The following is a 25466-nucleotide window of genomic DNA, read 5'->3' as shown; positions in this document are numbered from 1 at the left end:
CAGGAGAGTTCCAAGGGGATCTCGAAGGTCTTATTATTCCATCAGCTAATAATTTTGAAATCTGTTTATCAACCTCTTCTCTATAAGCTGCTGGATAGAGATAGGATTTCTGATATACGGGTATATCATCTTGTGTTCTTATAGTGCATTCGACATTCGTAGTACATGTTAGAGAATTATCAGGGCAGTGAAATACCTCTGGACATGAATTAATGATGGAAAACAATGATTGTTTTTCAGTCAGTGTTAGATGTGATGTTCTAACAACTGTACTCAAATTGTTGACATTGTTTAATCTTCTTTGTGAAGGAGTTGGGGAATAAAAGTATAGAGGAATTTTCAAATTTTGTTTTTCTCCTGAAACATATAAATTTTTTTTATTTGTCATGAGGTTAAAACTCTCATTGAAGATTATTTCGGTTCCGATTAAACCATCGAAGAAGGGATGAAAATCGAAGACTAGAAATTCAAATTTGTTGTCTACGATAGGTTGAAAAATGTCTAATTTAACTACTTCGGAAACGTAATCTTTACCTGTTACACCCTTTACTGGTTCATTTGGAATTTTATGTACGATTTTTCCAGAATTGTAAGCCCATTTTCTAGAGATTAAATTTATGTTAGCGCCACTATCGACGAGAAGTTTAATTTCACCTCTTGTCGTGGGCACTTTTATGTAAGGTAGCGGAGAAACTTGTGTTCTTAATCGCACCATTTGCTCATCTATTTCATGTCTCTTTCTAAAAAATTGACAGTGTTTTCATCTTCTGATTCGTTGGAAACTTCTTCTTGATCATAATCAGTTTTCACATCTTCAGTTTGAAGAAGATATTCTTCTTCTGTTGGTAATTCTTCTAATTGATGCGCTACTCGTTTTGGTTCCGGTAACTGATATTGCATCGAGGCCGATGAGGGCCTAGAAAATTTTTGCCGATTACCGTAATCAACCATTCTAGAGCGTATGGACTGATCAACGTCCATCGGTTCTACTTTCTGCTGTTGGGTGTTGTATTTGTTGGGAAAGTTTAACTTGGGAGGAAGATTTGGCTTTTGTTGAAAGTATCCTTGATTAGTGGGATGTTGGAAATTCCTTTGGTTCATAGGTTGTTGAAAGTTTCTTTGGTTTATTATTTGGAATGGCTTTGAAGGCCGTGGTGGTGGAAGCGGTTGCGGAATATTAGATCTGGGAGCAGGAGCCGGTGCGTAATTATGTCCTTTGAAAGGAACATTTCTTGCGTCTAAATTTTGATAGTCTATACAATAGTGATATGCTCTTGCGAGGCTTTCTGGTTTAAAATTTTTGCAGAACATCGAAAGAGGTTCCCCTAGACCTCTTATAAACGTGTCTAGGGCGATCATATTGTACAGTTTTATTAGAGTTGACTCGTGGCCTTTCCATACTTCGTCCATGACAATTGCTGAACTGATCAGCGTTACAATTTCGGTGATCTTGCTGTAGTAAGATTCGATTGATTCACCTCGAGATCTGGAAGTAGATTTTAGTTGGTGATCTAATGTCATCAGATCACGTTTATCAGAGTAATAAAGGCGAAGAACTTCCTTTATACTCCTCCAATCATTTGGGGTGTTGTTCGTGATCAAAATATCACTAGCTTCACCTTTAATTTTTCGTCGAATAGTTTTTAAAATGAGATAATATTGGAAGGAATCTTGTTTGTCTTGGAAAAGTTCCAAGATTTCTTCCACATCAAGAATGAACTGGGATAGATTTCTGGGGTTTCCCACAAAATCTGGCAGATCGGACACGATAGCAGGAATTTTGCCTCTCTCGTGGAATGACAAGGAGGTATCGACCACGAACCGTGGAGAAAAATTTGAGGTTGAGGGAATTGGTTCGGGATCCGGGATCGGGTTTGCCATTGTGGTTGTTAAATGGAGGGAATTTAATGAATTAATCAATTCGTCTATTTTTAAAGTTTGTTTAATTAGTGTTAGTTGAGCACTTTTGTGATATTCAGCGTTTCGATTACGGGTGCACCCAGGTGCTCCGGTCTAGACGCTCGTAATTAGTAAAGCGAGTCGCGTTTAAAGTTTAGTTTTTAAATGATTGGGATTTCACACTTCTTAAAATTAATTTCTTTCTGTTCTTTTTATTGTACTCACAATAATATCAGGAAACGTCTCATTGAACGTCGCGGGACAACGCCTTGGTCCTTGGTCCTATTTTGTTGCTCCGGGTAGGTTCCTTAAATTGGTGCACTGCTTCGCGCCTTCACCCTCAAATCCTCTGGTTGACAGTGGACGGCTCTTGGTCCGGAATGAAAGGTTCCTTCCTCAGGATGCTCAGCGTGGCTTCGTTCAGCTCGAACTTATACTTTTACCAAATATAAAGGTCCCGTGTGAGGGCGCCAGTTACAATTTCAGCTGGTGGAGTTTCTTTTTAAAAAAGGGAATCACACCTGCTGTCAAGGGAGTCTAAATCAGAACTGACTTTATTTGTTGCTCGAAATGAATTTACAATAAAATGCTTATTCTACAAAAACCTACACCTGGCGACAAGTCGATCGGACGATCGATTGCGCTTGCCTAACTCAGCACTAAATGTGTACTTTGGTGCACTCGTGCGATGAGTTAATCGGGTCAGCAATATTATTTTTGGTGCCATGTGTATCTGCGTGTAACTTGCACTGTTGATAACCGAATTAAAACATACTAAACAGACACTGCTCATCCTAACTACATCCATGTTTCATTAAATTATCATATTAGGTATGTTTAAATATTAAATCGATGTATTCATTTAAATTTGGAATTGCCAACGTATATAAATTTACTGCAGATAATCGAAACTAGTTGTATAGACCAACCCCTTTTCCAGCTCTCTTCTCTATCTAGCTTCGTACAAATTTGTTCAAATAATCATATTTATAAAGTATATTAACAAATTGTTCAAAACATTCGATCAAAAAAAAATCGAAACCAAAATACTCCGGATGATCGAGTCTAAAATTCCGGATGATCGAGCCTCCGGATAATCGAGTCCGACCTGTACTTACTCTTTCTTTTTTTTTTCCAAAATATATATTTTTATCAAGGCTCATATGGCGTTAGCCTGACGGGGCCGGAGTTCAATATTTTGACAGTTTTTCTTATTATCTATGTTAGTAATATGTAACCGATTACTCGCGGTCGGCTCGAGGTTAGTATTACAAGTGTTCTCGTAATTGGGATGTTGCTGTCTCCAATGCTCTGTACGTGTGCCCGACACGGGATACTTCCTATTGGGATGCAGCTGACCGTTAATCAGCGACGCCCCCCTTGTATGTACCCCATATCTAGCGTGGTGCGTCTTCTCGACTCGAGGAATCCAGGATAGCATGGTCACTAGCCGGCGCAATCATCAGCTCGTGTAGAGTTGTCATGAGCGGTACAACCTTTGGCTCTTGTTGAATCATCAGTGGACTGCACAACCTTTGGCCCGTGTATCTGTAAAGAGTGTGTGTATGTATTGCCGCGACTAAGTAAAAGTACTAAAAAAAAGTACTAAGTACTCTTTCTTAACTTATATTAAAATTATTTCAATATAACCCCAAAAAATCATAATTGTAACCTTTTCTGTTATTAAGTTCTTAACAGAAGAAAAGCTGTTCAATATTCCTTGCAGCATACGTGATAATCTATTAATATGTGTTCTTCGCCTTAACTCAGTTTTTAAAGTGATTTAATTCATCCCCTTTAAAACAAAATTATTGATTGTCGGTCTGGGAGACCATTTGCGCGAGTATATTAGGGTTAAAAACAGGTTAAAAACGTTTTGTTGGGAGAAGTAATGGATACAATCTGGAACGTAACGTTATTTGATGGTGTGAAAAGTTCTTTCGGATTCACATTAGAACTTCATTTCTTTCCTGAAGAAACATTCCGCAAAAACTGAAATATGTATATTCGGAAGATTACTGTATCGTATTTATTTTCCATCGATTGGTGAAACGTTATACTCCATGCGAAAACTGGTAAATATTGACCATCCGGATAACATAAAAATTCTTGCTATCAATGTCATATCATATCTGTGTGTATATTCTCATGCACCAGCCTTTTTTATTCGATGTTTTCATCTTTACGTTACCGGTGGTCCTGTTTTTTTTTTGGTCGTTAAAAGTTACTTGCTGGTGGTTTTCCAATGTCCTTTATGCGTGAATGAGTACAATCACGGGAAAATTATCGCTTGGCGAACCTTCTCTGTCTCATCCGCACACAAATCCGTTCGACGGAGAGTGAATCATTGGTCGACAGAGCTGCTGTTCTTTCTACTTACGAGACAGAATGAACTTGTCTACTACATGTTTGGATTCGCTCACTCACTGAGTGGTATCGTATGATGCGAGACGAACACATTGATTGAAGAAGTTGTTTTCACATGCTGAAAAAAGTTGGATGCTCTCGTCGATTCTCTCGTCAATCACCAACATTGGATATAACTATAAAATTAATATCACAATTGCTTCTTTAGAGTAATCCCTTGATTTCACTATCACTTCATTTAAGAATTGCTTTTGAATTATTACATAGTAGGAAAAAACCCATCCAAAATCCACTCATCATCGTTTGTGTTTGACATTTGCTTAGCGAGAGCACGTAGAATTTACCCCTTCACCAATATTTCAATTTCTCTCGTGTTTCATCAGTTCTCATCATCGTTATCAGGTTACTGTGATTGCTTGGTAAGTGTTTCACAGTTGACTATAAAATATAATCAAGTGTAATGTAATTTTCGTTCAAAAAATAAAGTGTTCGAAATTTGAATTCAATCTGTCCGAAATTTGATTTTTTTATAAATGATGTCCGAAGTTTGATTCTTATTCGCTTGATTTGAAAAACATTTTATTCGATGGTTTTTTAATGTTTTCAATCAAATAGGTAACAAAGTAGAAAGCTTAAAAGTATATTGAACTAATTTATTAAAAATATCAACCAAATAAACATGTGCATAGAGTTGAGATCTGTTTTCTGCATCATATGCCTTAAGCGTCCGATATATGATTCAGAACGGTATAAATAATTGAATAATGGATATCCCGGTACTCTTTAGGGTATACCCTTCGGAACAAGAACATTTATAGGTATCAAATCAATATTGATGTTCTCACTGAACACTTAATGCTCGGAATTCGAGTTAAAACGGTAATATAAATAAAAATTAAAAACCGAAAAAAATATTCAAAAACTGAAAAAATAAAAAAATAAAAAATTTACTATTGAAAAAGCAAAATGGAAAAAAAACCATTGAAGATTCCAAAATCTAAACAATCTAAAATTTCAAAATTTAAAATTCCAAAAATTTAAAATATCAAAAGATAAAAACTCAAAAAAAATGAAATTATCTTTTAATTAGATATTTTACAAATTTAAAAATGCAAAAACATAATATCGAAACGAATTAAAAGTTTTAAAATTAAAGAATCCAAAAACTAAAAATTAAAAAAAAATCCAAGAATTGAAAAAAATGAGAAACTTCAAAAATTAAATTACAAAAATTGAAAATTGAAAAAAATTAGATTTCGAAAATTGAAGAAATTGGGTACTCCGGAAGGTAAAAATCTGAAAATATTAAAGATTCCAAAAATTTAAAAATTTCAAAATCCAAAAATGACAAAAATTGAACATTTGAAAAAAAAATAATAATTCCAAAACGTTGAACGGCTTAAAAATTTTAAAAATTGAAAATTATAAAAATTAAATATCAAAAAAAAACTTAGTTTTTGTTAGTTTTGATTTTTTTTAGATAGTTTTGAAATTTTTTTTGACTATTGGAAATTTCAAAAAAATTTCAAAGAAAAATGAAAAAAAAATGAGAAAATGAGAAATTGAAGAAATTGGGTATTACGAAAGGTAAAAATCTGAAAATATTAAAGATTCCAAAAACTCAAAAATTCGAAAAACAAAAAATTACAAAAATTTACCATTTGAAAAAAATAATAATTCCAAAACTTTGAACGGCTTAAAAATTTCAAAAATTTAACATTCTAAAAATTAAATATCAAAAAAAAACTTTATTTGTTTTTTTTTTACTTTTTGTTAGTTTTATTTTTTCTAGATAGTTTTGAAAATTTATGACTATTGGAATATTCAATTGTTGAAATTTCATATTAAAAATTTATTACTGATTGAAAAAAAAGTTCAAAATTCTTAGAAATCGAAATTCCTGAAACCAATTCCCAAATTACCAAACTCTAAAAATTTGTGAGTCCAAAAAATAGAAGATTATTACAAAGAGAAATTCCATAAATTCAAAATACTTAATATTGAAAACCGAAATAGAATTGATGACTCTCAAAATCAAAAAATCCTTGAAAGTTAATATGAATTTGAAAATCGAAAAACAATTAAAATTCCAAATATGTTTTCGAAAATTTCGAAACTCCTAAAATTAAAATTCGAGAAAATTTTGTGTTTTAAAGAATTTTAAAATACAAAAAAATGAAGTTTAAAATTTTTGAAGTTTCTAAAAACGCACGAAAATTAAAAAAAAAACTGAAAATCGAAAAAAAATAAATTAGAACAAGTAAAATACTAAAACAATTATATTCCAAAAATTCAAATATTTAAAAAAAACCGAAAACTAAAACTGCAAATAATTGATACTTTTCGTCAAAAAATAGCAGAATGAAAAATTGCAATAATTAACAAAAAATAAATTTAAAAGACTGTAATCAAACTGTAATAGATTAAATAAGACTGTAACGATAAAATTGAAATAACAAAAATCAATGGATCCATGAATTTAAAATATAAATTCTAAAAATTGTAAATCTGAAATATTGAAAACCCCAATATTAAATTAATATATTTTTCAAAATAAAAAATAAAATTATATGAAAAATTTTAAAAATTGAATTATTTCAAAAATCTGAAAAATATCTAAAATTGATTAGAATTTCAAAAATTTAAAATAGTTTAAATTTAAAAAAATTAAAGTTAAAAAAAAATCAATATTAAACAAAATTGAATTCCAAAATCTTGACATGCAAAGAGTAAATAGAAATTTTAAATTTAAAATCCTAAATCAGCAAATTAAAAAATTTAAAAAAAACATAAATCGAAATTTCGGAAAAATTAGAAGTGCAAAAAAAAAATAACTTTCCAAAAAATATAAAAATTCGAAAAAATACAGAAAATATTGACAAAAATCAAAATTGAAAACTTCAAAATCAAAAATTCTAATAGATTTGAATAAATGAAAAAAAAAAGAAATTAAAAATTTAAAATTAAGAAAAAAAGTTAATTTCAAAACTTGAAAATTCAATTTCGAATTTAAACTTCTTTAAATTTTAAATAAAAAAATATAACATCTTTAATTGACGATTTCGAAAATCGAAAATTATCAAAAAATTTGAAAATTTCAAAAAAAGAAGATTCAAAAAATTTGAAGTATTTTGAACTCTAGAAAATTAATATTTCAAAAACTAAAAAAATTAATTTCGAAGATTCTAAATATTGAAAAATTAACTAAAAATAATGTTCAATGGGCTTCAGAAAAAAAGGGAATTTAATAATTAATAAAATTACAACTTTAGAAATTGTAAATAAAAATTAAAAAAAAAAATTAAAAAAAAAAAACAAAGTTTTTTTTCAAACTAAAAATAGTAGAATGGAAAACTCCAATAAATAAAAAAAATATATAAAAGAGGTTTTAAATTCCATTAAAAATAACGATTCTAAAAAATTTTAATCCTAAACATTGGAAACTCCAAATTTAAAATAAATTAAAATACATATTAAAATATAATATTACAATATTTAAAAAAAAAAAACATTCAAAAATGATAAAATGTAAAATAAAAAATAAAAATAAATGTACAAAATAAAGAATTCAAAAACCAAAAAAAAACAATTTTGAAAATTAAAAATTAAAAAAAAATTGGAGTAAAAAAATTCAATATTAAAAAATATTTCCAAAATTCGAAAATGCAAGAAAAATAAAATAAACACAAATTAAATATTATAAATAATGAAAACTCCAAATTATTCATGTTTCAAAAATTAAAATATCAAAATTCAAGAACTGCAAATATTTTAATTTATTTTCACAAAATATATGAAAATACAAAAAAAATATACTGAAATATGAATGCCAATACACTCATACCTCGCTATTCGGCCGCTCTTCGTACGGCATTTCGCTATAACGGCCCTTTCAATTAAGGTATGTTTCCGATTCACGGTCTAAAATGTTTCTTTCGACGTCGATATACAACTGATTCTTTATACGGCTTTTCACTTTGCGGCCAAGTTTCGTGGAACGTATCTAGGCCGTAAAGCGAGGTATGGGTGTAGTGTGAATTTCAAACTAAGAAAAAAATCATTAAACTGATGATTCAATTGAAATTGATGAAGTGAGAAATTCATAAAAATTTAAAATTCAAAATGAAAAAAAAAGTGATTTCAAAAATAGGAAATTCAAAAAATTTATAATTTTAAAAACTTGAAATTAAAATCAAAAATTGAAATTTCAAGCTTTTTTTTGAAGAAAGTTTAAGAAACTCAAAATTAAAAAAATCAAGAAATTTCAAATTCAAGAAAAATTAAATATCTAAATATTAAATATTAAAGATGCAACAAAATTAAAAATTGAGAAATTCCGAAAATATTTTTCCCCTAAATATCTAAATTTAGAACAAAAATTAAATAAAAAAATGTTGGAAAAAAATCATTGCATGGAATAATTAAAATTAAATAAATTCGCGGAAAATGAAATTATCAAAAATTGAGAAAATCCGCAAGCAGCAAAATTTAAAAAAATTATAAAATTTTAAATTTTGAAAACTCAGTAACAATGTAAAATGGTAAAAAAAACTTTTTATCCAAATTTTCGATTCCGAAGCTCGATTCCGAAAATTGGAAATTCTGAAAATTTCAAATTCCGAAAATTCTGAAAAAAGTAAATTACATTTCGTACATTAGAAATTCTTAAAATTACAAATTGCCAAATTTTAGAATACAGAAAAAACCAGATTTAACATTCAAATTCATTTAAAATTCAAGTTTTTTTTCTGAACATAGATATTTAGGGAAAAAAATTAATAAATTCTGAAAATTTTAAATTCCAAAAATTCCGAAAATATAAAAATATAAAAATTAAAAATTCATAAATTTGAAAATTCCGAAACATGAAAATCTAGTATATTAAGAAAGCCAATAATAAAGAATTTCAGACATCGGAAATTCTGAATTGAAAAATTAAGAAAACAATCAAATAAATTTAAAATTAAAATAAAAACAAAAAAAAAACGGGAACACAAAACTGTAAATTAAAAAAAAATGGTTTCAAAAATTCAAATACGAAAATTTAAAACGAAATTTCAAAATTTTTTTCGAAAAATTTTTGAAGCTCATAAATTTGCAGAAGCTTGGATTTTTTTTCTATTTTGAAAAGTTTCCGAAATACAATTTACGGAATTTCTTATTTATTAAGCTTATAAACTGAATGAATTTGAAATTCCGTAAATTGCACGGAATTGTATTGGAATTCCGAAATCTGGAAATATTGAAAATGCCGAAAACTAAATATTTCGGAAATAAAAAAATCCACAAAATTTAAGCTTCGAAAATATTTAAAATTTTATAACTTCCAAATGATTTGAAGGGTTACCGAAATTTCCAAAATGACGAGAATTTAAAATAAAAAAAAAATCATTAAAGGTATTGAAAATTGAAAATTCAGAAATTTTGGAATTTTCAGATTTTTTTATTTTCAGAATTTTAAAGCTTTGGAATTGATTTCTGCAATTTTCCATTTTTGGAATATATAATTTTCGGAATTAAAATTTTCAAAATTTTCGAACTTTCGCAATTCTTAAATTCCAAATACCAAAATTGGAATTGTATGCAAAAAATGAAAATTTCGGAAATTGAAATGAGTTTTAGGTGAAAATTCACATCGTCTTACAACGAGAGAAATGATTTCGATATACAGTGGAACCCTGATTATCCGCGAGCGGGTGACCCGCACTGGGTTATGCGCGACAGCGAGTTCCATAGTAAATCCATAGGCCTTCCCGGAATTTGTCAGTGAGTGATAGGCTTATGCAACCGCCGAGGTTTTGATCATGGCTTTCACATTATCTGACTCCTGGTGTCCACGACCTTCTAGATAGATGGTTTAATGATTTCTGTATTGATAAAACATAGTTTTCATGCTGAAATATCCTTTTTTTGTGTTTGGAACTCATTTTTAGACCTTCACTGCGTTATCCGCGATTTTCGTTATTCACGGTGAGCCAGACTATTTCGTGGATAATCGGGGTTCTATTGCATTACCATTTTGTATCACAAGAAAAAAAACATCGGCCAACATCACACTCAACTAAATTTAAACGCTATCCATCTTTCCCACTGACTGCCGGAATGAAGAGTAAGTCGAGATGCGAACTGAAACATTAATCAATCCGGTAAACCCGACGGTCTACTTCCCATACCGGAGGCGGCAAAAATGTTTTCCTCAGATGATGAATTTCCGGTTTCATTTCCACAGCAATTCTGTGTGTGCAACTTTTTCGCTGCTCGGGAAGGAAAATTCAAAGCAGAAGAACCGGGTAAAAATACACACCAATCAAGATTGGGGATGGGATGGGAAGGAAAGTTTCTTTTTTGGTATCGCAACCAAACTTTCCCAAACTAGTCAAAACTGAGAGGGAGGGGGGAGAGAGGAAAGGGAGGAGTGATCGTTAGGATAATCAGACTTTTGTTGGCTTTTTGTTGCGGAGCATTGAACAAAGTATTCGGGGAACGACTGTATTAGGAAATGAGCAGCAGTGGCAGTCTTCTGCCAAAGACTGTCTCAATTTCTGGAAGCGCTGATGGTCAGGTTTTTTCCCCAGTGGAAATGAATAATTAATGCGAAAGACTGAAGACTTGTCGGGATTGACGCGCAGAGACCGTGGAAAAATAGCAATCCCCCGTCAATGAAGGGTACTAATGAGAGGAGGTTCTTGTCGCTTCTGTTTAATCTGCTTTTTTCCTGAGTCGTCAGAAAATTAAAATTATGAATTTGTGAAATTGTCTCAGCTGCATCACCACCACCACGGTGCGATTATCGTTTCCATCCGATGAGATTTTGTGTTCATTCCGGAGATTAATTCCGGACGTTGAACAGAAGAAGAACCCCTTTTCAGAAAGAAGGCATATTTATAAGTGAGAGGTAAATTTAATTTATGCTACGTGTACTGTTGTGATTGGATGAATATTCATCGAATACTCCCTGCTGGCAGAGTTCTGATTTAATTATTAAAAACCAGTCTGTGAACTCCATTTCCATTCAAGTGATCATTTTAGAGAACCCCTTGCAGCTGCAGTTTTGAAAAACCAGAGTGTTCCTTTGAGTCCAACAATGGATGTCCTTTCTTCACTTCACATTGACTGCCTAAAATCGCTCCGAAAAAAAAACTTAAAAATAAAGTTTATGTTCATGACATGTGCCCAATAAAAATAGCCGAGAATCGTAAAAAGTAGAGTGGTTTTTATTTTTTATGATCCCCCGTTCATTGATTGAAGTTGGTTTTTCGTTCTGCTTCCACTCTTTCGATGGCCGGATTCTCCCCTTCTGGAAAGTGACAGATTTGCTTCTGTGTTTTTGCAACCCAAACCTAAGTTATTCCGACATTGCTACATTTCCCATAAATTTTCGTGTTGCACCAAAAATGTGATTGCCCGCCGTTATCACCAGCTGCGCGTCAACCGGAAAGCGTCGACCTTGGCCTTGGGAAACGACGGACTCATTAGTTTTGTGACGCGCGTAAATCGCCCCCCTCCCAAAAAAAAAAAAAAAAAAAAAAGAGGAGAATCACAACCTGTCGGGTCTCGCGTCGTGGATCAAAGCAAAATTAATTACACCTCTCACGTCCGCACGTAACGTCATATGTACGTGTTTGTGTGTGTACTACACTCTGGGACTGGGTTTTGGCGCCGACTATTTGTGGTACCTCTCTGATTCAAGTTCAGCGCACCAGCCGCCCTCGCACCCAAGGCAAGGTGTTTTTTCTCTTCTCTGTTTCTCCTTGTGAGTGATTAATTATAACCAAGTATTAATTGCTAGCTACTTTCTCTTTTGTGTCGAACGCAGCACATCATTAGAGGCGGGATGCCATAATCGGATTTCCATCGATATTAATGCGAAGCACGTATCGCGTTTGTCGCCGCCATTAAGCGTGGGATCATCGGTTCTGTGATTGCGTGACAGAGATTTACGACCGATCACAACAGCAACAAGGGCAAAGATAAATTGATTTGTCTGTTTCACCGCATTCTTATCTCCGTATCTCCGAATGACATCGATATTGTCATTATCGGATCGGATCGAATTTCGTCACTGTTGCGGGATTCAGGAGCTGTGAACGGTATCCACTCGGTGAGGGTTTCTATTGGGTATTTCTCGGCGCACGCTTACCAGTGCAAGTAGACTCATTGTGGTACTAGATTTGTCGGAGTTAAATTTAAATGTTCGTAAGAATAGGGTATTGTACTATAGTTATTGTAAGAGGAGATCTTTTGAAACCATTGTACCGTCAATCGTCCATCAATATACTTGTGTCTATCGTATTTGAAGAAATGTTTAAATGTTATGTAGTAATTCGTTAATTAGTTAATAAATGTAACGTGAATGTAATGCAGTTCGTCAATAAATACAAAATCAAAATACACTGCGGATAATCAATATACATAAATGGTCCTTCGAACCGGATCTGGATTAGAGGATCAATGAGAATAAAGGATCATCGCCATTAAAAGGATCATCACTAATAAAAGGATCTATTGTCGACATCATTGGAATTTTAATTTGAATTGAACATCTTTGTCCGCGCCGGGACTCCTCCTCGTAAAGCTCCCACGCCTGAACAGGCGGAGCGGACTGATCGGAAAACTCTATTGACTCTTTTTGAGTCTTAAAAAAGACTATTGGTGACGGTTTACAAAGAATTGAGAGCGATGCTGTGTCGGTGACCGGTATTTATACTCCTACTGAGATGTTTCGTGTGTGATGTCTATTGTGCACAAGAACAGCGTTTGTGTTATCTCGTCTGTTGAGTGTTATCTCGGGCTACTCTAACTTAATTCGCATTGTACGCGACATACCGGCCACCAATGAAATATCTGTTTCATTCAAATTCAATTTTACAATAATATTTTAATTCAATTCACTATTCACAATGCTTATTTTGGGTTAGCAGCGGGTGCTGCGTCTTCATCAGGAGGTCCAGTCACTTCACCAGAAGTGGGAGTAGACTTCATCTCGTCATCTATTGGTATAAGGCAGATCTTCACGATCGGCCGATCGAAGACTGCGCCGGATGCCAGTTTGATGGTAACCACACGGACGAGGCCATCCGCGCCGGGATGGATTGCTGTGATTCGGACCACACTCCATCTGAGTGGGGGTAAGTTGTCGTCCTTCAGGAGTACCAGTTTGCCGACCAGAACATTCGGCTGTCGATAGTAGTGCTTCGTCCGTTGCTGTAGCTGGGTAATGTAGTTCGTTGACCACAATTTCCAGAAGGATTGAGTTCGTTGTTGCATCTCCTGCCACAGCGAAAGCCGGTTCTTGGGAATTTGGGCTAGGTCGGGCTCCGGGATTGATTGGAGGGCTGATCCGACCAGAAAATGTCCCGGTGTGAGGATTTCCATGTCGCTTGGGTCCTCAGAAAGCGCAGTCAGTGGGCGTGAGTTAAGACAGCTCTCAATCTGACACAGAATGGTTTGCATAACTTCTGCTGATAACGAATCAAGGCCAATAACTCTCCGGAAATGGTGTTTGAATGCCTTGACAGCGGCCTCCCATAGGCCGCCAAACGTGGGTGCTCTAGCTGGAATGAAGCTGAATTGTATCGATGAGTCAGCACAGAAGGACGCTACTTTCATTTGCAGTTGCTGATCGTTAAGTTGTTTGCAGAGATTCCGTAGCTTCTTGTTTGCTCCCTTAAAGTTGGTTGCGTTGTCACAAAACAGGGCGATTGGCTTACCCCTGCGGGAAACGAAGCGTTTCAATGCTGCAATAAACGTTTCGGCGCTAAGATCGCCTACTAATTCAAGGTGTACGGCCTTCGTAGCCATGCAGACAAATACTGCAACGTACGCTCGGATTGGTGGAGACTTCATTCGACGTAACGGGATCTTCAGCCAGACGGGTCCACAAAAGTCAATTCCCGTATTGAGAAACGCACGAGCAGGAGTGATGCGCACCTTCGGTAGCTGACCCATCAGCTGGTGTTCTGCTCGAGGACGAGTGCGATAGCAGCGTACACAGGATCTTACGTGCCTCCGTGCCAGGTTACGGAGGTTCAATGGCCAAAATCTTTCACGGATGTGTGCAATCATTGCACGAGGGCCAGCGTGGAGGAGTTGCACGTGCACTGAATCGATGAGTAGAGAGGTGAATGGGTGGCCTGCAGGTAGGATCATCGGATGTTTGCGGGTGAATGCATAGGAAGAATGATTGAGCCGGCCACCGACCAGGAGTAGACCATCGTGGATGAACGGATTCAATGTACGTAATGGTGACTTGCTGAGTTGTGCATCATCTTTGACTTGGAGAATAGTGATTTCGTTGCTGAAGTGTTCTTCTTGTACCACTTTGACGAGGCTTATTAACGCTTGGCGGAGTTCATCTGATGTTAAATGCGGAAGGAGTTGCAAATCGGATCCAGCAGACTTGATCCGACAGTGATGTACGAACCGGCGACAGTATGCGACGATGCGGGTGAGTCTCGACAGTGACGAATAGCGGGTGAACAGCGTGAAATCAGTGAAGCCTGATGATCTGGTAACCGCTGCAAGCGAACAGGGCTTCGCTTCGACGACTTCTGGTGGAAATTCCTTTACATCAGGAACAGGAAACATGCTTGGCCATTCTGAACGGTCAGACGATAGCCATGGTGGACCCTTCCACCACAGGGTATTGTTGATAAGTTCGCAGGGATCGCAGCCCCTGGAGATGAGATCAGCCGGATTCTCCAACCCGGCGACGTGGTTCCAAATACCTCCTTCTGTTAGTCGCTGTACCTCCGCGACACGGTTTGCCACGAAGGTGTTGTAGTTCGATGGTGGATTGTGCAGCCAATGCAGGGTGATCGACGAGTCAGACCAAAAGAAGGAATTAATATTCATATTGAGATTTAGCATAACGTTTTCGTGTAAATGACTAAGGAGAACAGCAGAGCAGAGCTCTAACCTAGGGATTGATAGGGTCTGGATGGGAGCTACTCTTGACTTCGCTGTTAATAGACGAGTTGTGGTGATACCATTCGTGCCTACACTTCTGACATAAATGCATGCACCATATGCATTTTTGGATGCATCGCAGAACCCATGAAGCTGAATAGTTTTTCCAGAACCTGGAGCTTTCACTAAGCGTGGAATAGAGAATGATTCGAGCGTATTCAAACCTCGTCTATAATTTTCCCACACAAGCGAGCTGGGGAGCACTTCATCCCAGCCCAGTTTCGATTTCCAAAGTAACTGGACAAATACTTTGGCTGTGATGACAATTGGTCCCAGGATTCCCAGAGGATCAAAAAGTTTGGACATCTCGGAGACCACGATTCGTTTCGTGATTGGAGCATTAATGAAGCATTCTGGAACTTTGAATCTGAACGTATCTGATTCCGGATGCCAAAGCAGACCTAGCGTGCTAACGGATCCTTGTACATCGTCAACTGTTACAATCGATCTATCATCTTTCAAATTTGCTGGGATGTTTGACAATACTTCTGACGAATCCGAATTCCACTTTCTGAGCTCGAATCCTGCCGACGCGAGGATGCTTTTAACATCAGAGTACAATTGTACTGCTTCGTCTTCATTGTCAGCACCGCTGAGAAAATCGTCCACGTAGAAGTCTTTTCCAATTCTTTCAGCCGCATCATCTTCGTTCCTCCGATGATCGTGAGAAAGTTGCTGGAGACATCGGATAGCTAAATACGGAGCACATGCAGTGCCGTATGTCACCGTAGTCAACTCATATGTACGGACGTCTGGATCAGTTTTGCTTTGCCAATAAACACGCTGAAGACTTCTGTCATTGGGATGTACCCATATTTGGCGATACATTTTTGTTATATCTGCAACGAGTGCAATCTCGTACATACGAAACCGTATGACGATGGCATATAATGAATCCTGAACGGTCGGCCCCACCATGAGGCACTCGTTGAGCGAAATTCCCGTTGAGGATTTGCTAGATCCATCGAAAACCACTCTACATTTTGTGGTGGTGCTGCTTGGCTTGAGCACGGCGTGATGAGGGAGATTTTTTTTTTTTTTTTATCTTCGCTTATTTTTCGTCGGCCTATTTCCGCCACTTTAGTGCCAATCACCGACATCAGGGAGGCGACTCCACCTGTTCCTACCTATCAGACTCAACAACTCATGAGCCGGGCCAACTTCTTTTACTTCCGCTCCGAAGGAAGACGTAACCAGAGATTTTTCGCCTCAGAAAATCCCAACGACGCCAGCTGGGATTGAACCCAGGCCGATCGGATTGTGAGGCTGTTACGCTAACCATACAACCACTGGCGCCGTCTTTATGAGGGAGATAATACGTGTTGGAATTTTTGGTATCTTCGGATGGAATCACTGGAGCCATATGGCCGAGAGCAATGTATTCTGTCATAAAATCAGAATATTGCTCCTTTAATTCTCGGTTCTTGATGAATCGACGTTGCATCCACTGAAATCGACGAAAAGCACTGATCTGGGAATCGCCAAGTTGACTCAACATGTTTTCCTTCTTGAGGAGGCGCACAACAAATCTGCCTGATTCATCTCTGGTGGTTGTTTTAGAAAAATGATCTTCACAACATAATTCTTCTTTAGAAAGCCCACGGCTCCGCGGACAACTCTCGACTTCCCAAAATCGAGTCAGTTGTTGATCTAAGTCATCGGTAGTACAAAGCATAGCGACTCTTCCAGAGTCTCGAAAGGCTGTACCGGTGGACACAGGACCACTAACTATCCATCCAAGTAAGGTACGTTGGAGAACAGGCTGGCTTTCAGGAGACATGGGGTCCACTTGAATCTGACCTTTCACCAGAAGGCTGAAGAAAAGTTGAGCCCCAATTACCATGTCTATCCTTTGCGGTTTTGCAAAATCGGGATCAGCTAAGGTCACCTCGGAAGGAAGTTTCCAGTGTGAAACGTCAATCGGTCGAGCTGGTAAATCGTTAGTGATCCTTGGGAGGATACTGAAAGTCAGTGTGTGTGAATACGTGGTGTCGATGGAACTGAAAGTGGCGACGGTGCAATGTGTGCTGTTGACTGTAGCGCCACCCATGCCTGCGATGACCGTTGTTTGCTTTTGACGGTTCAAGCTCAAAAGTTGAACGATTCTTTCGGTGATAAAATTTGACTCGGAGCATGAGTCCAGTAAAGTTCGGACGAAGGTGGATTTCCCAGATGGACCGTGGACCCTCACCACGGCGGTGGATAACAAAACAGTTGAGTAGGTGGTATTCGATGACTGCGCTGCAGCTAAAGCATTGGTGAGTGGCTGTCGGGTGGCGGACGTGGTGGTTGATGTGGATGGTGTGGGAGTGGATAACTGTGCCGAAGTAACAGATTCACTACCGGCGGTGGCGTTTGTGGTTCGTATGTTCACAGGTGATGAATTCATATTGGTGTAGGTGGATCGATCGTTGGGGGAGAGTGGATGTAATAGAGAATGATGTTTTTCATTGCATTTTCTACAGGATTGAGATGAGCAATCACGACTAAGGTGTTTCATAGATAAACAATTCCAACAAAGCTTTTTCTTGCGGACGACATCTTGCTTCTGCTCAAGTGGCATTCGTTTAAAGACTTCGCAATCATAAATGCGATGTGATTGGTTGCATACGATACAAGACTTAGGTGAAAACGATTTGGACACAGCTGCAGCATGGGCGACAGACAAACGAGATTTTTCTTTTGGTGATAATATTGCTGGACTACCACTATTCAAGGATATTAAGATCCGAGCTTGATCTTTCAAAAATGTAATCAATTCATTGTAGGTAGGAATCTTCTCCTTATCGCAGGCTGTTGACCGCTCCCATTCCCTCAAAGTGTTATGATTCAATCGACTACACACCATGTGTACCAGCAGAGAGCTCCATCGTTCAGTTTGCTCCCCCAACGTCGATAGAATTCTTACGTGACGTTCAAATTGGTCAACCAGGGCTAATATCGCATTTGAAGATTCCTTCCTCACAGGATCAATGGCGAACAATGACGCAATGTGATTTTTAATAAGCAAACGTTTATTATCATACCGACTTACAAGCAGATCCCAAGCGATTTTATAATTATCGCCCGTTATGTTAGTTGTATCGAGTAGTTTTTTAACAGGATATTTGAGTGCGGCCATCAGGTAATGGAACTTATCCACAGCAGCTAAATTTTTGTTGTTATGAATTAAACTACGATATGCGTCATAAAAAGGAATCCAATTGTCAATCTCACCATCAAAACTCGGCAAATCAATTTTCGGTAAACGTACAACAGATGTGGAAATCTGAGGGGAATTAGCCGAAACATGATGATTCGGTTTGTGTGTTGTTAGGAAATCATGTAATGTATAATATCGTTCTTCCATTTCGTTACGGTCTTTCACTAGAATAGCTTTAGTTTCGGATTTATCCTCCATTAACAATTCCACTGCGATGGATGTATCAACAAAGCGATCATATAGTATATCCAGTCTCTTTAATCTAGATTCGATTTTGTTTTGATCAATCTCGGCATCGTAGTCCTCCACAAAGCTCTCGATGGTTCTAATTGCCTCCACCGTCACACTCAACATCTTAGATCGCTCCCGCAGCGAAGTCATTGTATCAGCTGGGAACGTCACGTAAATTAAAACCACCGAAAACCACCACAGTCCACAGAAAATTCTCAAAATACGATGCCGGCTCACTCCACCACACAAAATTCCAAAAACTTCGACTACTCTAGTTGTGTACTCACCAGTCGAATGCCAACCCAATGCAACCAAACTCACTCTCGATGAGAGGTTCCGATACTCGAATCTGGAACCGACAGGATCTTCGAAAGGTTTTCACGCGAAACCTGGGAAACGGCGGAAGTAAAGATGCGGGTTTATCGTTCACACCCGAGAACCGTCGTCACACACTAGCGCTATACAATTAATAGTGTCCACTGCGCTCAGGTGGAATCCAATTTCACTTTCTTTTTGAGATCAGTTAACACTTATAATATTTCGATTTAAAAATCGCGATAGTTTCACTCGTTACTCGCGAATCATTTGCACAACCGAACAATAGAAGGAAGCTGTGATCTCCTCTAAACCAAATCACAAGATGGTGCGTTGATCCTATAAGAGATCTGATGAAGCCTATTGTCCCACAATGGACAATAACGTTGATACTACAATACAAGTAGCGGCGATGTCGCGGAAAAGCGACCACACTGGCGGTGATTCAGCGTCGATGCAGCAGTTCCTATTTGCGTTGACCCCACAATGGATCTGAGGAAACCTAATGTCCCACAGTGGACGATAGCGTTGATGCCACAACAAAAGTGGCGGTGATATCGCGACAAAGCGATGTCAATGGCGGTGATTCGGCGGCAATGCAGAAGATTAAACTTCACGTTGATCCCACAATGGATCTGTTGAAAACCTCTTGTCCCACAATGGATAATCGCGTTGATGCTACTACAACAGTAGCGGTGAAGTCGCGACAAAGCGACGGCAATGGCGGTGATTTTGCGACAATGCAGTACGGAGTACGGATTTAAAATCCGGTTCGAAGGACCACAAAGATGTCCGCGCCGGGACTCCTCCTCGTAAAGCTCCCACGCCTGAACAGGCGGAGCGGACTGATCGGAAAACTCTATTGACTCTTTTTGAGTCTTAAAAAAGACTATTGGTGACGGTTTACAAAGAATTGAGAGCGATGCTGTGTCGGTGACCGGTATTTATACTCCTACTGAGATGTTTCGTGTGTGATGTCTATTGTGCACAAGAACAGCGTTTGTGTTATCTCGTCTGTTGAGTGTTATCTCGGGCTACTCTAACTTAATTCGCATTGTACGCGACAATCTTCACTGCAAAAATCATCGAGCATCTCACGGGGCAATCAAAGGAGTTCAGAGGATTTTAAATCAACTTGGATCATATTGGACTTGTACCAGGAACGGTTCTATAGCCGTGTAGGTTAGTAGACATTTAGTACATGTCCAGCCGTGGCACTACACTAGATTCTAACACAAATCTCTCAATCGCATGTCTCAAATCACGCTTACTGGCGATCGTTCATCGCATCATCAAAATCGGAGAAATTTCTTGGATACAATAACGCTGTTACTGGTGAACGAACGATTCGGAACATCGGCAAGTCGTACGCTATTGGACCAATCATTCCTGTGGAGCAGATCATCGTGAGAGAAAGGTGAATTGGACGCATCAATCATGCCACCAGCATCAACTTCATCATCGAAGGCTAAAACCGTATCAATGAAGTCACTGCAAGTGAAACTCAACGGACTGCAGGCTTCTTTTTCAAACCTTGTGAGCTTCATGAATGAATATCCTGAGGGGACAACCGCCAATCAGATCGCAGTTCGTCTTGAGAGGTTGGATGATTTGTGGGAAAAGACAAACGATATTTATTACGAAATTGAGTGTCATGAAGATTTTTCACCTGATGAAGAAGTCTATGTGAAGGAGCGTTCAGTTTTTGAAAATCGATATTACGATGTAAAATCATTTCTGTTAGATAAGGCCAGGGAGTTAGAAGATACTGGTAATTTGAACCAAACAACAAGGCAATTAGATGCAACAATGCAGGGAGTAACCGAACATGTACGTCTTCCAATGATTAAGCTGCAATGTTTCGACGGTAAGATCGACGAGTGGCTCAGCTTTAGGGATCTTTTTACTTCACTAATTCATTTGAAGCCTGAGTTACCGGACGTAGAAAAACTGCATTATCTCAAAGGATGTTTAGAAGGCGAAGCGAGGGCGCTAATCGATTCTTTGAAGATCACAAAGGCAAACTATCATATTGCCTGGGAATTGTTGCTCAAGCGTGATAATAACAGCAAACTATTGAAGAAGAAACAGATGCAAGCACTATTCAAACTACCAACTATAGTCAAGGAATCGGTCGTAGAATTGCGCTCATGCAGAATATGAAAATCCACGTTTAAAGTACAACAAATATAATACGATTATTGAAGTAGATCATGACACTTATGGATGTCTGATGAGTACTCGTAAAGTAAGCATCGGATGGGATAAGTGTTCAGTTGCTGAGGCCTTTATTGTTCTACGTTGTTTCAAATGTGGAGAATTCGGGCACAAGAGCAAAGTTTGTAGTAATGAAGATAAATGCTCAAGATGTAATGAACAACATATAACATCTGGATGCTCGTCAACTGAGTTTAAGTGCGTAAATTGTTTAAAAGTGAATCAAGAGCAAAAATTTAAATTGGACATAAACCACCCAGCTTATAGTACACAGTGTCCAGTGTATCGGAGGCTGTTAGAAAAGAAAAAAAGCAACATTTTTTCTAGTAAATAGCAACCCAAGGAAAGAAGATGTGATAGGAAGTTTGAAATGTTGTACTTCAATATAGCTGGGCTTTCTACAAATTATGTGGCAATGCGCCAACTTGTAGAAAATTTCCGTCCACGATTAGTCTTTCTTTCTGAAACTCATATTGTTGATGAGAATTCATTTGATCAATATGGCATCCCGGGTTACAAAGTTGCTTTTTGCCTTTCACATTCCAGACACACTGGAGGAGTTGCTATTTACGCAAAAGAATCGATTAAATTCAACATTCGGTTAAACGAATCTGTTGAAAATAATTGGTTCTTGGCAATTTCAGTTAAAAGAGGTATGCAGATGGGAAATTTTGGAATTTTGTATCATTCCCCCAGTTCTAGTGATCAGCGATTTTTAGAAATTTTAGAAAACTGGTGGGAGAGTTTCATTGACTCCAGTAAATTGAATGTAATTGCTGGTGACTTCAATATTGACTGGCTCAACGTGCAGAATTCGAAGCAATTGAAGCAACTATCTGATTTTTACAACTTGAAACAGACTGTAACAGAAGTTACAAGAATTTCGAAAAACAGTAGATCTTTGATAGACAACGTTTTCTCTAATTTTAATACAGTTCATTCTTTGATAGTGGCCAAATTGAAAATAACGGATCATGAGACAATTTTTATTTATATTGAGAACGAACAGAGTGAACGTGAAGAAAATAGAGTTAAAATCAAGTGCTGGAACAAGTATTCAAAGGAAGCACTGTCTCATCTTGTTGCTAGAAACCTGGATTTTACTGCAATAACGGACAATCTGGATTTGAAAGCAGCTGTTCTCACTAATATCTTGAAAGTGTGTACCAATAGCCTAGTTTTTGAGAAACAAATCAATTTGAAAAATTTGAACAGCTGGTACACTTTATCACTCTTGCGTCTCAAACGTAAACGAGATAAAATGTACTCAAAATTTTGTAGAAGTAATATAGAAAACGATTGGAAAAGGTACACCTGCGCGCGGAATATATATTCACAAGCCTTGAAAAACACAAGATGTGAATATATACAGAGGAAAATCGATCAACATCAGAATAACAGCAAGGAGTTATGGAAAATACTAAAAAGTTTACTTAACACTAAAAATAGTTTATCGCGGTCCATAACTTTTGAAGGTTCAGAAGAACATTCGGAACAAATCATTGCGGAAAAATTCAACAGTTATTTCGTGAATAGTGTTCAATTGATCAATCAAAGTATTGAATTGGTCAGTGAGCCATACGAAATAATACAGCCGATAAGCAGCAATTGCAGATTAGAATGTTTTCTACCCATCACATTTGCAGAGTTGAGAGATATTTGTTTTTCTTTGCATAAATCGGCTGGTATCGACAATGTCAACGCAAAAGTGATACAAGATTGCTTTCATGTTATTGGACACGAATTGCTAGGCCTGATAAATGAATCATTGCAAACTGGGCACGTGCCTGAAGTTTGGAAGGAATCTCTTGTGGTTCCCATCCCCAAAGTTAATGGGACGGATAAAGCCGAAGAGTTCCGCCCCATTAACATGTTGCACACATTAGAAAAAAATTTAGAACTTGTTGTGAAAGGCCAGCTGATGAAATTTATTGACAATAACAGTTTGCTGATACCGGAACAGTCGGGATATCGAGAGGGACACTCTTGTGAGACCGCACTAAATCTGGTGTTGGCAAAATGGAAAGAGAATATCGAGGCTAAAGAAACTATTTTTGCGGTGTTCTTGGATTTGAAACGCGCTTTTGAAACAATTTCTAGGGCCTTATTGTTGCAAACATTGAAGCGCTTTGGAATTGTAGGGACATCATACAAATGGTTTGAAAGCTACTTGTGTGATAGAACTCAAAAGACTCGTTTCAACGATTTTATTTCTACTCCCATCGATAACACACTTGGTGTACCACAGGGAAGTGTGTTAGGGCCCATTTTATTCATTTTATATATTAATGATATGCGGCGGGTTTTACGTTTTTGTGATATCAACCTGTTCGCGGATGACACTGTTCTGTTCATCGCAGCTAAGGAGTTGAATGTAATCGCGGAGCACTTGAACGAAGATCTTCATTCTCTCGCTCGGTGGTTGAAATTCAAACAATTAAAGTTGAATGTTAATAAAACAAAATACATGCTCATTTCTTCAGCAAACTCCAGATATAACGGTAATTTTGAAATCGATGGTGAGACTATTGAACGGGTTAAAGAAATAAAATATCTGGGAGTAGTTATTGATGACAGACTAACTTTTAAGTCTCACATTGATAATGTCATCAAAAAGGTTGCTAAAAAGTACGGCGTCATTTGTCGTTTGAAGAATGAGTTAAACGCAATTAGTAAAGTCAAACTATATAAATCACTCGTCTCACCACACATAGATTTCTGCTCATCCATCCTGTTTCTTGCAAATAATACACAACTATTGCGATTGCAGCGGTTACAAAATAAAATCATGCGATTAATTTTAAGATGTCATAGGTACACTTCCTCTGTCATAATGTTGGACGCGCTACAGTGGTTATCTGTGAAGCAAAGGATTTATTACTTGACAATGGTGTTCATCTTTAAAATTTTGAATGATATGCTGCCTCGATACTTGTGTGATCGAATTGAACGAGGAAGTGATTTGCATAGATATAATACAAGAAACGCGATTGATGCAAGAACACCTAACTTTTTATTTAGCAGGTCCCAAAATTCACTATTGTATAAAGGATTAAAATTCTTCAATTCGATGCCCAGAAATATCAAACGAGCGGCAACAATAGCTGAGTTCAAAGAATTGTGTCTGTCACATGTGAAATCTGTGTTATGAACTTGTAAAAATGTTTCAATGTTTCTATGTTTGCATAAGCTATCATGTTCGTATTGATGATGATGGATTTTTGTTACATTATTGTTGTTGTAAGTTAGATTTGAAAAAAAAAATAAATGAGTAGTCTACAAAAGCTTGAGCCACGTGCGCGTTTCGGTAGACATAGATAACTTGATTTTGAACACTGGCGAAAATCGTTATACAATGAAATGTTCTAGGGTCTTCAGTGGAAACCGGATTCGAACCAGGGATAGCCCAGACGGAATACTTGTAAACTATCGTATTAGCAGATGGTTATATCGAGTTTTTTTCTGTACCGCGGCAGATCTCAGTGTAAGTATCTAGTGGAAACTTGAGGATATCGGGTTCGATTCCCGATCAGTCAAGGATCTTCCCGGGTTGGAAATTTGCTCGACATGCCTTGGGATAATATCTTTACTTTTCGGTTTCCGTCTTTTGTTTAATGTTCTTATGATATCAATTTATGTCTGCAACAGAACCAGTTCGTTTTATTTTGCATACTGGTTCCAGATGTGCTTTGTTAAACTTTAAAAATTATCTTAATGATAAATCGTCCTGCTCAAACCATTGTAGGGGTATGAGGTGGGACCATCATCATTACTGGAAGGATTTGAGAAAATCGTTAACACGTTGGATCAGATAACACAACCAGCAGATTTCAAAGACTTACTGCTGGTGAATATTCTCAGTTCCCGGTTGGATCCATACACACGAAGAGGGTGGGAGGAATTTTCCTCTACGAGAGAGCAAGATACGCTTCCTGAACTCATCGAATTTCTGCAGCGACGTGTGCGAATTTTGGAAGCGCTCCCTGCTAAATCATCGGAAAATAAACACGAGCAAACCGCACTTATTAGAAAAGGGCCAACCCCAATAGGCGTCAGTCACCATGCTGCTCCACATATAACCGGGAAATGTCCTGCATGTCCCGATACACATTGGCTTTATTTGTGTCCCACCTTCCAGCGCATGTCAATTCCGAGTAAGGAATCAGTTTTACGCTCCAACAATCTGTGTCGGAATTGTTTTAAAAAGGGCCATCAGGCAAAGGAATGTCTATCGAAAAATTCCTGCCGTAACTGCAAGGGTCGACAC

At 37.2% G+C, this 25466-nt stretch overlaps 2 protein-coding genes across 9 annotated transcripts in view; both read left to right on the top strand.

The window, feature by feature from the left end:
• The window catches only part of LOC129764724 (protein phosphatase 1 regulatory subunit 16A), a 639202-nt gene that overhangs the window by 193071 nt on the left and 420665 nt on the right, over positions 1-25466 (top strand). The gene's annotated exons all lie outside the window — the stretch shown is intronic.
• LOC129765622 (uncharacterized) lies at positions 20420-21145 on the top strand. Its single transcript, XM_055766036.1, has one exon. The coding sequence runs from the start codon at positions 20420-20422 to the stop codon at positions 21143-21145; it is 726 nt and encodes a 241-aa protein (XP_055622011.1).

The sequence above is a fragment of the Toxorhynchites rutilus genome, chromosome 2, assembly GCF_029784135.1.
Source record: "Toxorhynchites rutilus septentrionalis strain SRP chromosome 2, ASM2978413v1, whole genome shotgun sequence".
Classification (NCBI taxonomy): Eukaryota; Metazoa; Arthropoda; class Insecta; order Diptera; family Culicidae; genus Toxorhynchites; species Toxorhynchites rutilus.
Note: the sequence above shows the minus strand (reverse complement) of the source record. Positions and strands in the feature narration are given on the sequence as shown.

Bases quoted from the DNA above. Each gene is read 5' to 3' on its own strand.
- LOC129765622 (XM_055766036.1), top strand. From the start codon at position 20,420: ATGCCACCAGCATCAACTTCATCATCGAAGGCTAAAACCGTATCAATG.